The sequence below is a fragment of the Danaus plexippus genome, chromosome 5 (assembly GCF_018135715.1).
Source record: "Danaus plexippus chromosome 5, MEX_DaPlex, whole genome shotgun sequence".
Classification (NCBI taxonomy): Eukaryota; Metazoa; Arthropoda; class Insecta; order Lepidoptera; family Nymphalidae; genus Danaus; species Danaus plexippus.
This window is the reverse complement of record NC_083539.1, coordinates 213,115-227,770: the sequence shown is the minus strand read 5'-3', so window position 1 is coordinate 227,770 and position 14,656 is coordinate 213,115. Positions and strand designations below refer to the sequence as shown.

The following is a 14,656-nucleotide window of genomic DNA, read 5'->3' as shown; positions in this document are numbered from 1 at the left end:
TGTCAACCGACTTATACGATTTGCGGTGATAAAATAACGTTACTTAGAAATGATTAAGAATAATGTATTACATAAAAATTGATTGCCGTTTAATGAACTAATAAATGTCTTAATACAAGATTTATTTTTTTGTTGAAAAACAGTAAATATACCGAGAAATACATTTCATATACTGATGTTACTAACAGGAACTAATTGGTCGTTTGTATTGAGTTTTATTGCTATATAAAACACGACATTATCAACTACGTGTAAGTGTTTTTAAACTGGTTCATTTTAAATCTATGTTTCCGAGGGCATTATTTTTGTTCTGCCTAAGGTGTAACGCAATAGTTCGTTATTCCTATGTGATGCGTCGATACAAATAGTAAAAGCAACATTATATTAAATGCTCGTTAAACAGAATGATCGATCGTGTTTGTGTGTCGTTATGTAAATATCTTTATTTTCTTAACACTTTTATTTTCGGTCCAGGGCCCGCGCTATATCTTATTTGCATTTGATCTGATGGCGTGTAACAACAGCGTCGTTGTGGCAACTAATTTCATTTTTATTGTATGTTCAATTAAAATATTTATGAAAAAAATGAATAATGTATTTAAGGAAAGTCCTAAGAGTGTGTGAATCGATTAAATGGCGACAATATTGATGATAAAAACAAACTGCGTGTGTATTTCAGGACTTAAGTGAGCTCTTCGTGTTAGACTGCCACGGTCTGATTTAAGACATCAAAGCAGGGAAAGATTTATTCACAAATAGTTAATTATTTTAGTTATTAAGTCAAATTTACTTTGGAATTTGGATTAAAATATGTTCTGAAAAACAGAGGACTATAATATATGAACTGCGTAATATTCTTATAAATTCAATAGTTTAATTTAGTTACTGATAATTGATACAGAAACAAAGGTCCGAAAGCTACGATGTCTTTCTAGTTTTCAACAACTAAATATGTATTCATAGAATATAACAAATTGTTATTAAACATTGCTGTTTTAATTATCAAGGAAACATCTGTTTCACATGTTGAAGTTGCAATGAAGAGTGTGCAAATTATTATATTTGTCAACTGTGAATGACCTTTAATGATGCTGCAATTTTGAGACATTTTGGAGTTCCGCAAGTTCCGGTTCTGGGAAGACTACTTTCATAACAGAGGTTAAAGTTGAACTTATTGTGATATAAGTTGTGCAGACGCCGATGTATGTTAATCTCATGTATAAATACAACAGGTCCACTAAACATAATTTAAATTTTTAATTAAGCGTAACTACAAATTTGTTTAGTTCGAATTATCTGTTCTAAGCTCACCTTATATTCCGTTTGTGCCACTTTACCAATTTACAATACTTATTTTGACAATCGGTTCTTAAGTTATGTCGTGAAATACAAACAAACAATCTGATTTATTATTTACTGTAAAGTTAACAGAGTTATTACTTTACCTGTCTATAACATCATCGCAACTTTCAATAAATACTATACAAAAACAAACAGACATAGTGTAATTTTATTATAAGTGACGGACAAACTTACAATATAAAAGCTCGAGAACTTTTCACCGTATTACGTATTAACAGAAGACAGATTAACAAATCTCTATTATGTTAGGATGCTTTTTGGTTTTGATATATTGAATACATTAGCTTTCATAACATGACCCAATTACAAAACTTTTGATTCAAACAACAATTCTTACGAAATTCCTGAATGGTATTACGTTTATCAAACTGAAAGTATTATATGCTATAACAGCTAAATCTATCTACAACCTATTAAAACACTTGGGCCTGTCCCGAAATAACATCAATCAATTCACAGAAAGTACTCCTAAGGCAGCCCCAGTAGGCTCTTTTCAAATTTGGTTAGGTAGAGAGAGGGGCTTGGACGGTGGAGGTGAGCGTTTAACGCGCGTTAGATTGCGGCCCCTTTAACCTACACTTGGGTCGTAAGTCCCAGGCACTGTTGAAAATCCTCTTCCTGCAAAGTGATAGACCCGGCACCCGCACCGTGAATCTATAGAATGCAGAGAAGTTTCGTCTCATAACCTAGAGTTATAATGCCATAAATAATAGACATGATCATAATTTACATAAGATCATATTTACATGTGACCGCCACCTAAAAGCGAGTCGTGCGCCAAGCTCGTCTCGGAGAGACTAATGAGGACGTCTTATTTACGTTAAATATTTAGACACGGAATCGCGAACCGCTACTAGTGTTCTCTCTTTATAGCAACAGCTCATTATATGTGAATTTTACTTTCAATGTTGATCACAGTGATGATGATGATATAGCCTGATGTGATGAGGAGGCGTGGTGATGCGTCGCTCGTCTTGAAGTGATGTCTGCCGTTATAATAACACTACATCCATACCTGGCGTGTTATTTATCATACGACAAAAAGTTATCGAGACATTAAGTAGGTACTGCGGTGACTGCTGAAATAATATATTGTTATAACGATAAGATAGCTTCTTAATAAAGATTGCGATGTGTTCTGCGACGAAATATTAGCTGAGAATTGAGATATGACTAATTTTGTATGAGGCTTCTAACTAATTCCTTACTCCTAGCAATTATTTTATGTAAAGCGGTTACAATTAGCCAAGAAATCAGTTAACTGATACTTTAAGAAGAAGACGTTTAAACGCAGACTCTATAATGTTGAACTCTCAGTGTGTTGAGTGATGTTAATGTATTACGGGCGCAGCCAACACATATGTACATATAAGTACCGTACCGAATCGGTAGAACGATCATTAAATAATAAGTAAATCAAATAATTATATGAACGCATTATATTTGCATTCGCAATGCTTTGAAAAACTTATGAATTCACGTAAAACGTGAACGCAATCATTGTTGATTTTGTGTCGACGTAATGGACATAGCGAGGACTCCGACATCGCTTGGAGATGTTGTGACCTCTTCAATACGTCGATACACACATATAACAAGTAATATGTACAATACAAATTTAATCTTACGATGCCATTTCACAACTTTTTGTATTTATTTTCTACATCAAGCTCTGACTTAAAAGCCACATAATTTACATTAATTATGACGTTTATGTATAAATACTTTCAGGAACATATTTTAACAGGTCGTGGAAAGTTATCCCGGATGTGAATCGAGCCTCATGGTTTGGAACCCATTTAAAAATGATTTTATTTTACCAATAACAGCTCGTGTGATTCCACCGGCGAGTGAGGCACCTGTCGGGTGTTGTAACAGCACTACGCTCCGTGAAATCCCCTCATGACATTTCCTGCACCTGGTCGCTATTTGCTTGTGACATGTTCAGTGTTGTAAACATATAATAACTCTATTTACCGAATAAATATATCGAACGCTAGACGATTCTCAATCGAAGTTCAAAACCTGTTGCGACTTCGGTGTGTCGTAATTAATGCATTTTTTTTTATATAACGGGTCCACACCGTTAATATTAGCGTTAGTCCGGAATCTTTACGTGTTTGTTGTTATAGATATTGAATTGTATAGAAATTCAAAAATATATGTCACTAGGTATATGAATGAAGGATGTGGTCTGTGTGTGCTTTATTTGTAAGTTATTTAAAAACGTCTTCGCGTTCATTGTAATGATTTTTTAATGACATTTCTAATGACCTTCACTTGACAATATTTTTTATATAAAGTAATAAAGTATAGAATAAAGCGTAAGCTTGGTTTAATTCCGTTCACTAGACAAATATATTAAAAATTGTGTTAGTCTTTACAATCCACTTTTAGTAGTAAAAATTTTTTTTGTTATTTTGACTGTCCATCTTCTCCTTCTCTATTTTTGTTAATCTACTAAACTCCATATCAGGTTTTCTTGGTCGGAACATATCGTAGGTCGATACCTACAATATTTTTTTGTGCTTTAGTTTTTATTATATCAAAATTTAATAAATGGATGAAAAAAATATAATAACTTTATGATACTATAATTTCTTCTATACCTGTCTAATGTAAGTCTCTCATACAAAATACTTTTATTAGAAAATCATATCTTGAAATGATTTATTTTGTCCCTAAAGGTTGGTATTTTTTTTTCTTTATCAATATTTGACCTTACAATAATTTTTTTTTCTTTAAATATAGAAGCTCACTATGTATTCTTATTTTGTAATTTGTTATCTAAATAGGATTTGTCGGATATGGTATGATATCATATGATATGTATTACATGATAAATAAACTCCTTCCTCATCTTGTCATTAAAAGAGACGTGCTGTCTGTTACCAAAGGAAGCTTTACCAGAGCGCTGACAGTTCAAGTACGCCACGTCATACTGTACATGTTTTTTGCACAGTTCATTTAGATTAAGGGAAAACAAATATTACGTCACGACGGATACTTCCTGCGATTCGCCAAGCTTTCCATCCTGATACAGTTACAGAGCACATTCACATAACATGATCAGCTCACTACATACCACAGTGTATAATACGTCAGGTAACCGGATATACCACTCCGCAGGTAAGTGTCCGCAGTTCCGCAATGGAACTTTATCGTAATTGTGCTATCAGTATATCCCGGAAAGGCCGACATTTTGATTCCTGTGTTTCTTAACATCTCGTGCAACTTCCGCCACATCAGACGCTGGAGACTTTAAAACGGATTCTTCGATTCGATCGATGTTATACCAGTAAATTTAATATCTACAGATGCGGCAAATGAGAATATTCGATTTATGAATACGACTAGCTAATGAAAGCTTAGGTAATATATTGTTTATCGGACGGCGATAGTTTCAATCAACTATCAATGGATCCTCGAAAATTAAAACTATTGTATTAATAAAACAAATTATAAAATCTCACAAGAGTAACCATTCATCTTGTTAACGCCATCGATTAGGCAACTTCCCGAAGCTACACAACATCTTAATGTTTTAATCGATTCTAGTTCTTATTTTGTACACCCAAGGCTCAATATCGTTACATAACATTGACAGCAGTAATGCCAGTAATTTGGCTGTTACCGACACAAAAACTGTGTAAAATGCTCGACGCCGGTTGCTTAGACTTCTAGAGGACGGCTCGTGTATTATGAGTTATGACATATACTTTCACTCGGAGTGCTTTTAGGATTCGGGTCTCATTACAGCTGTGAAGTAATTTAATGGCCAACTAGCAAGTTGCACTAGCAGACCTGACGGTAATGTATTTGACTTTCTATACCTATTTCTATGTATTATAACTATTTCTTAAAGTCTTTTACTTCAACTACGTTTTAAATTGAACAAATAATCGTCATTTCTGTCCTGGGTTCCAGTACAATTTGCCTCTCTGTTAAATGGTAAGCCGCTTCTAATTGAGTCTTTCGATTGTGTTGACTCGCTCATTCTTATCACTAATATTATTTCTTTAACTTATTTGAATACAAATATACATTATTTTTAATTATAAACACTAGTTACATAAACTACTCGCAAGGCATTCCTCATCATTCATTTTATTTCATAGGTAATTTTAACTAAATATTTAATAAATGAGTAATCTTATCTTGTATTTTTCTTTGTTAATAATATTTATCCATAGGAAGAAACACGCTCTAATATCATTAATGGTTAAGTGAGTCTTCTCCAGTCTTCCGTTAAGTTTGTTCTCTGCCAGGTCTGAACATCTCAACAGATTTCTATACACCTCTCGGGTTGCGTCATGCGACCGCCCGATATGAAAACCTGCATCCCCAACTGGTCGCTATGTATTTGTATCTGATATTACATAACTCTATAATTAACTAAAGCAAGGAAATAAAAGCAATAAATGTAACTTTCCATTATTTATTATTAGCTTCTGTCTGTTATAAACTATTTTTATAGTGATTTACTATTCGGATAGTTATTAGTAGCTCCAAAGGCTATTTATTAATTATACGTAACGATATAAATCACAAGTTGTGCCACAATTATTTTTCCTTAATTTGAAGCAAACTGTTTTTGAAATATTGAGTTTCATATCAATTTCAAAGCAAAGTGACTCGCAGTAAGTCAGGTGCAGCGCCAGTCACAAATATCAGGATTTTTAAGGGATGAAAAATTTTCCATTTTGTTAAAGAATCATTATTTTAAACAAACGATATAAATTCAGTACGATGATTTTTAGCTTTTGTATTTTATTTCAGAACTGTATTATGTACGTTTTCTTGTGCTTTTTTCTGTAGAGTGCCATCTAGAAGACGCATAGCGAAACTAATGTGTTCAATGTTACACTTACTCCGTCAGATTTTTTGACTGTCTCAACAGATGGCGCTTTTAAAACTTTTAAAACAGTTTTCTCCTTTATTATTGAGATGTCGCTATTACTAATAAATTATATTTTTTTTGACTAATAATTTATACACACTATATTTTTATTAATATTGTCTCTTTTTTCAATTATCAGTCTTGACAAAAAAGAATTAATTGTGGGTCAAAGTGAGTTGAAATATTATTTTCTTCAGAGAATTAAAGTTAAATATGTGGTTCCCCAAACAAGTCGTCGCTTAATATGTTGTAGCTATTAAAGTAAATGTTTTATTTTGTTCAAGCTCGTCAGATATTATATAAGTTACATTTAAATGTTGTAAACTTGTTAACTGGTAACAATGACAACGTAATAAATAAAGTTTTTGATTACAAAAAGTGTAAACAACTCCTTCAAATCTGGACCTTTCTTTATTGGATCAAAGCTAAAAGATCTTTCGGGTAACGAGGTCTTATATTTCTCGGAGAAAGTAAATATTATTATGACGAGGAAAATGTAAATTTAAACGCGAAAGACAGCGAAATGGTTGGTAAAATAAAATTTTGTTGAGTTAAATGAGAAAGTAACAGATGAGTAAGTTATAAAATAATTTATGCTCAGTCGAGTGTGCGGGCATCAGCGTGGTCCGTGAAGTACTTCGACGGTATATATAGCTGTACCTACTGTTACATTGTACGGAGCTATTTCGTTTTGACCAGCGATGCATATGATTTTTTTTTTCCAAAAACAAGGGCAATAAAAACATTACAGAAAGTATATTGAGTCAGTCCGAAAATGTACTTTCTTAAAACTCCAAAGTCATAAGTAGTAAAGGATTATTTGTTAACAAAAGAAGATCATTGTTTATAAAAATGGTTTTTGAGTTTATTGAAAAAAAGTAAGCTTGGATCCCAACTTTGAACAAAGAATCTTTGACAATAAAAGAGAATACAATAAGGGAACTTAAGATATGTAACATAAACCCGCATTGGATAGGCACCAGGGGCTAAGCGAATACCGTTTCATTTTGCGATTGAAGTCCTGGGCTGAGCCGTGATATGTTCTGTAAAATAATTTTATTATTCAGTGATTTATCTCACCAAATGTCTACTTCATATGGATGTAGATGATTTCTATCTGTTAAATTTTAATATTCAGCTGCCAATACAATAGAACACCAAACTCAAAGTAAACTTTATAAAATTGTTTCCTCGCTTTTTGTAGTATGCATAACTGTTAGTAAATGTCGTCATTTATGTGTCACAAAATATATTATATTTGCTAATGTTCTCCATATATTCAGTACAAAATTTACATACCGATCGAACAATTTTTAATATATTGAGATATTAAACATGAACTCATCAAAGAAGGACAAAGTATTCGTATGCCTTATTGATTGAATATAATGTCTTAATTTATTTTGTTCAGTATGTTAATCCTAATACAAAAAGTCTTTCTTCCCTCGATCCTCAGTAAGCTTACTCCAACGCGCTGCTAGGCTCGGGTAAGTAATATTGTTTTAAGTATTTAGAAATCTAAATCGGATGTAGCCGTGAGTGTAAATGGTCATTGTAGTTGAAAGCAATCCCGTGTATGGAGAGTTGAGAGAGAAACGCTATTAAGGCTGCGAGTACAAACCTAATGTTTACCAAAATAGTATAGCATTTTGTTAAAAGCTTTTATTACAGGAAAGTAAAAGAAAGACTTTTGATATCATTTTACCGGCAATATGAAGAAATGAGACGGTCGTATTGAAAGTCGTACATTTCAATAGTTATTCTGTATTTTTATTAATTAATTTAACGAAAAATATTTTGTATGCTCTACTAGTAAATTTATTGATTGTATTCATTATAAAATGTCAGTCGTGTAACAGAACCATAGATTTACTACAGGAATGAAATGAAAATATTGTAAGAATTTAATACTGTGACTCTTCCATATAACTTTGCCTTAGTTTTAATTGTTTTTTCCTGTGATCTGTGACTCTGTCGTCCATAGTCATTGTTTTGTTATACTTGGTGATGGAAAGACTCTTCACGATGGTGACGACTCTACTAACAGTTGTGAGTACACCCCTAGAAAGAGTTTAAAATTTAAAAAAAAATTAATATCAGAGAAGAGCTTTATAATAATTAAAACATAATTTACTATCTGTTTTAGTTGATTTGTTTTATCACTAAAACAAGTTCAGTCGAAAACGTTTATTCGGACAATGGTTGGAGACCCATATCAAACGAAAACGTCGATGAATTAGGAAGAAATTTCATTAAAACGCCTGCAAACGTACATTTTCCAGCCGAGAGAAATTTTCCCGAATCGCCGGACAATTTGTTAGAAAAAAGAAATGATTTTGCAAGAACAACGCTAAACACGGAAACTATCGACGGTTATTCAACGGATGCTCCCAGAGGAATTGAAAATGATAAAAGTGCGGAAGATGCTAAAGGTATCTTAATTTGTTTATGTTTTATAATTATACTTTAGTCTGATATATACGGTAAGTGATAAGTCTGTTTTGAATCTCTTTTAGGTATTAAAAAATCTGGTTCTACAATTGACGAAAACTTTAGAAGGGCAAAGAAATTCGTAGAAAGAAAAATATCTGCACTAAATAATGCTCTTATAGACGAAACAGTGCAAGATCAAAAACAGACTGAAGAATTGTTTTATGAGAAAGAAAATAATAAGAAAACAACAAGACCCAATAACATCTACGAAGTGAAGGAAGTCACCGATTCTGATTTATTAACTTCCGATCAAAACCTTCAACATCACAGAAGATATTTTTATGAACCTTTTAAACTAAAAACTTCTACTAGCAATAATTTCACCAGTAACCTTTTTAGTATCCTTGCAAATTATAATATCAGGACCAGTGATAAACTGCCAAACTATGCCCTCTCGCTGAGACCAAACAGTCGCAATTCGGATAATCACGATTTCGTATACGTGCACGTCCCTATAAAAATACCCTTGAGATATAATAACGCTAATCATTTACCTCTGGACCCCCTGCTCGCTGTTTTTCTGTCGAACTATGGTCATTACATACCGGGACTGTACGGGTATCCGAGAGGTTTCAGTAACCTGTACGGTAATCTCGCCTCCAACAACATACACAATAATAAGCCGTTTGGATCTTACAAACTGTTTTCCGATACGGATAATTCCAATTTATAAATGTTTCTGGGAGCGTTTTATTAAAATGTTTGCTTTTCTCATCACACTACCAAGTCTGGAATATTATTTAGAAAAACATTTGCTCGTATTTTTAACCAGTTATGGAGATATTTTTGGTTATAAATTCGGCTCTCATGTCTCTTTACCAAAAGTTGTTTTTGTATTTCAGTTTTGTGTAAAAATAAAAGTTTAAAACCTTTTGTTGGCGTATTTGCGGGTTAGCGTGAACCCGTTCCTTGTTGTTTACGCTCGTTTTACGGAAACAAAGAATAGTTTAATTTGACCCTAAGGAGAATTTAGTTTTCCACACTATGAATCTTTTTTATTTAAAAGAATGGAACAAATTCTCGAATTTGTGAAGAACATTAGTTTTATTTAGTCAACTACTAATTAGTAGTAAGCAAAATGTTTAATGTCGATTAAAGAATTACGGAAACTTAATTTAAATTCAACTACAATTATTCTAAATTTAGACAACAAATCCAAATTTAATTAAACAGTACCAAGATAAATAAAAAAAGCAATAAAGCGTCGATTAAATATCGGATTTATGTGGACCAAGTGGAAGATGTTAGCGGGTTGGTTTTTCTTATGTTTGAATAAAAACTCAGTTCACTATCAATGTACGTCGCAGTGAATAGCAAACATTCAATTTCCCTCATACTATTCACTATTGGAGATCTTGATATACCAAACGTCTAATACATACTTAGGACTATATTTTAGTCCATTTATAAATCGATCAAGTTAGACTGACATAAAATATTAATTAAACATTTGTGCTATTGAGTATGTTTTAGAATAACATCACATGGTTCACCCTGTTTATAAAATACATACGTATATAGGCTGCAAGAGGCCTGTGAGTTGCGACCTCTCTCTGTACAGAGAACTTATTGGGTGTCCACACTCCGTGTTCAAACTTAACATTTTCTTTTATTTCCTGAATAGTTTTTCAATTTAACGACTGAGACAAACTACTTCATAAAGTTTTTATTTTCTATGTCGCACTGTTCCTGGATATTATTAAATCAATCCGAAGTATGATACTTAATGTTTGTTGGTATATACGTATATGTATATCTTTAAATAAGGATTCAAAACTTATTAAGAACTTCCAAAGTTTCTCAAAGTTACTAATTAGGAACTTCTAAAGTTAAAGAATTTCTACTGGTTGTATTTTGTTGGGGTACTCGGATATTAAAAATGTATTTGTACATAAGAAGGATTTCTTTCTGGTGACATAAATATTTAAGAAAAATTCATAATATATAAAAAATATAAAGGCAACATGAGTTTACGAATTTTTCTTTTAGGAACTCTTCAATAGATGTATGGTAAAGGTAAACGATAAATAAAAAAGATTTAAAATGCGAAACAATCAAAAATATCTGACAATGTAACTAGTGAGTGGGTAAGCGACTCAAAAAGAGCAAAAGTCCGGAGTCGACGGCAACTGCATTTTCCGGTCTACTGCAGTGATGTCACTGCTCAAGCGATTCTAGACTCCTGTAAATATAGCCAAGTCTTACTTTAGCTATACGACTGTTATGATGATAATGTATTATAATTTCAAGTCATTAACATTCCTTCGTATAAATATTCAACGAGACGACACATAAAAACCCGTATTTCTTTTATCCCTGGCTCTTATTATTTAGTGACGGAAGTTTTCAGTCGTCTGCGGATAAAATCGCTCATAAAATTCAAATTCGACGGTAATTCCTCCCTATTTCTTTTCAACTTCTTTTGGGTCGTTGTAAAAATATTTCACAACGATAATCTCCAAAAATATTAGTCCTCCCTGACATGAATTAAGCAGGAACTGAAAAGTTAGCAGTAAAGAATATCTTTTACTCCCACAAACTTCTATATTTTCCTGTGAGTTCAATACATGATATTTTAAGATAATTTCGGCTGAGTACTATTATAACCACATCTATTATAAAAACTGAACTCATTATAATTTCTTCTAACCTCATATTAAATATATATATATACTAATTTCCAAAACGTTTTTCATTAATAACTTTCGCTCGTCCAAAATTATAATAATAAGTAATATTTTTTTATTTAAAAAAATTCATGTTTTCCAACATGATAGTAATGGTGATAAATAAATGAACACAACTTTTAAAAATATATACTTTAAAGATGACTTAGAACCCTCGGATCTAAAGTGGAAGACAAGTTATGTGCGGGAACTCCCCATTTGTTTTTCCTTCGTTATTTTGGGAGTAGACTGTGAATATCATCCGCATCAAGTTTATTGTAAAACTGTATGTTGTATTGTTACTGACGTCCACAAGAAACGGCTACCACTCACACCCACACATGAAACTTTATAATTCATGCACCGATTTTACAATAATTTTGCTGCTTTTTCTCCAAATATCTCTAAGAACTCCGTATGTACTAATTTTTATTTCTCCTCTTTTCTAATGGGCTCTAAAATATAATACTGCATAGATTTCCAATAGCAATATCCTCAGATAGACGTTGACTTACAAATGTAATGAATGAATGCTGCCTTCTATTGTTACATTTTCAATCAAAATTAGCTCAAGAAAATTAAAAAAAAAATTGATAACATAAAACAGCATAGAACAACCCATGTTAAAGTATAAAATTATCTTTGAGAACTTTATGTTTTGAAATAGAAGGAGCGTTCTTCATCAGGGCTCATATTTTAAATTAAAAGGCTTTCGACACGATCACTTTAGGAAATTCAAAGCAAATTGTGTGAGAGCGTATGATCTTACGTACAAAATTAACTAAGTGAAGATAATGTGATCTGCACAGTAATGCTTTTATCAACGTCTGCTCGATCGACTAATTAATGAATTAATTGCTGGAGCAACGAAATTATCTGCTAAATGTACGACCGGCGACACGTTGTATTAAACATTTTAGTCTATGTAGATGTTACAGAATCAGTGGTTTTATTGGGTCGGGTGTACTCACTATTAAATAACACCAAGTTACTGGAGAACTTTGGCTCATGTTAAGCGAAAGTTCGAGCTATATTAAAAAGTGTTATTAATCTGATACTAAAAACATAAACCTTTACAATTTATTTCATAATATATATGAACTGGTAATAAATATAAGGAAAGAAATTGAAGAATGTTTGTTCATTACATAGCAATAAATTCATATAAAGCTGGCCACGCTGTTGGAGGTAGTTTTCATAAATGTATGATTTGTGGCGAACTCTGCCTAGATACAGCTATCACATATTTTATTACGACACTGTATCTTGTACTGAGAGGAATATCAACCAGCATTGAATTCGGATGTAATTTGTCTCCTAACGTGATCAGGCAATGTGTTTCAATTTAAGTCCATTAACGAGAATTTAATGAAATCTTAGTCCCTCGTCCCGGGTAAACAATAAATTATAGTTTCCCTACCTTAGTATATTAAATAGTTGTTAACTGGTTACTTGTAATAGGTACCTTTTTTACATTCATTACCTTTTATGGCCACTTTAACTTTGTTTTTAGAGAACATTCGCGGTCAATGTAAAGCGCACTCAAAGCCTTAGTCGTTTCTAACAAAATAAGCGAGATGTCGGTTTAGTGTGGGGTAGATCTACTATAAAGCGGTGGAATTTTAATTCACCCTCGTTAGGACATGTTTGGGTTCCATCGTTTTATAAAACGGAATAATGGAAGCTGTTATGGAGGAATCGGACGGACGTAAGAATGTTATTAGTGTTTTATTTAGGAGAGGATGAAAAGTTTTAAATTCCTAGAGTTTTTGGCATTCTTGAAGGAGTCGGGGAGGATTCTTTAGAGTCGGTTAATTCGTATCCTCGGCCTTAAATATTCTGCATTTATTAAAAAAAATGGCTTTAGTGACCGGTAAATGATTACAGAACACTATAATTTCAAAGTGGATCTTAATCTTTTATACGGCTGGGTCGTGCATTCTTTATTTTAATCAAAATCAAATCAAATCAAATTTCAATTACAGAGGATTCGATTAAAAGTTAACTCACCGTGGTTAAATGTAAATAAGTAACAAACACTAAGAGCAAGGATCAAATGGGTAAAGCGATAAAAAAGGAGAATCTTGCTAATCAGTATTAGACGGTCTGCTGAATTGCGTCAGGCGGTGAGGTCAGGTGACGCATTATGAACCTTTTACCTTAAGTTATTGGGTGGGAAGTTGCTTGCGTGTTTTGTTCACCGATACTTCAGAGTTAAATTTTATTTCTATCCTTATTGTTAGATCAATAAAGTGAAATTTTGTTAACCTTCCGATTGCTCTGGTTCCTGCTTTTTAGCAGCGACTTTTTGTGATGTAAAACTGTTCCTCTGTGTTCTATCAACTTTGTCGTTTGAATATTGGAATTTCCTTTTGAATGATATTTATCTTATCACAGTTTGAGACAGAACGTATATATTTTATTTCATAGGAATAAGATTTCCACTTCAGACTAAACGCGGCAATGTGGCCGTATTACGTTAAATTTCAAATAATTTGATAGGCTTGTGACCTACATCGCCCAATGTCAATCCGAGTAGACGGCCGGCAGGAGGAAATTCGTTTCATTTCCGGCAGAAACTGAACGAGACAGAGCTACTATGTTGTGTTATTTTGATCTATGTTATACGATTCTGTTTATTGTTTATAGTTATAGGTGTATGTGTCGGTGTGTAGTTTAATATGAACCTCATAAGTCATGCTGTGAACATAAATAGTCGGTATGAAAATGAGTGTTGTAGTTTTTATTACGCGTCACGGTCCCGACGACAGGGACATCAAGGAGAAGTCAAGATTTATAAGAAGGGGCGGTGAATGCTTTCCTTAACACTGAGCTTAAATTGAGGAATTTGCATTTTTATCGTAATGTTTTGAGCTTTCAGGAAAAAACTCTGCCAACATAACTTTATTTTTCATCCAAATTAGAATTTAGTGTAAGAATATATCAGTACTTAGCCTGAAGTAAATTTTAAATTAGTTCTGATAAACTAAAGGTTTCACTAATTAAAATTTTAGGTTAAACCTTGGAGTCATTTCTAAAATGCTATCTCGGTCCGAGCCACCCTCGCTTTCTACCATAAGACATTATGTAAAACAAGGATAACTATTAATTGTTCTCAGGACGATTGTTATGCAGTTTATTTGCAATATGTATGGTAATGTTTGATGCGCGGGACAATAAATACAGAAACTTGGGCTTGGAACCCCATCAGAAGGGAGGGATCCAGATAGTAATG

At 32.8% G+C, this 14,656-nt stretch overlaps 1 protein-coding gene across 3 annotated transcripts in view; it reads left to right on the top strand.

Annotated features, from left to right (window-relative positions):
• The window catches only part of LOC116769217 (uncharacterized), a 324,623-nt gene extending 314,995 nt beyond the window's left edge, over positions 1–9,628 (top strand). Inside the window, exons 2-4 of one of the 3 annotated variants that reach the window (XM_061529485.1) lie at positions 8,280–8,311; positions 8,409–8,694; positions 8,779–9,628. In XM_061529485.1, coding sequence (XP_061385469.1) covers positions 8,288–8,311; positions 8,409–8,694; positions 8,779–9,428 — 960 coding nt within the window. In that variant the 5' untranslated portion in view covers positions 8,280–8,287 and the 3' untranslated portion in view covers positions 9,429–9,628. The remainder of the gene's footprint in view (positions 1–8,279; positions 8,312–8,408; positions 8,695–8,778) is intronic. The other 2 variants (XM_032660257.2, XM_061529486.1) reach the window with 2 other exon arrangements.
• The last annotated feature ends 5,028 nt before the right edge of the window (positions 9,629–14,656 follow it).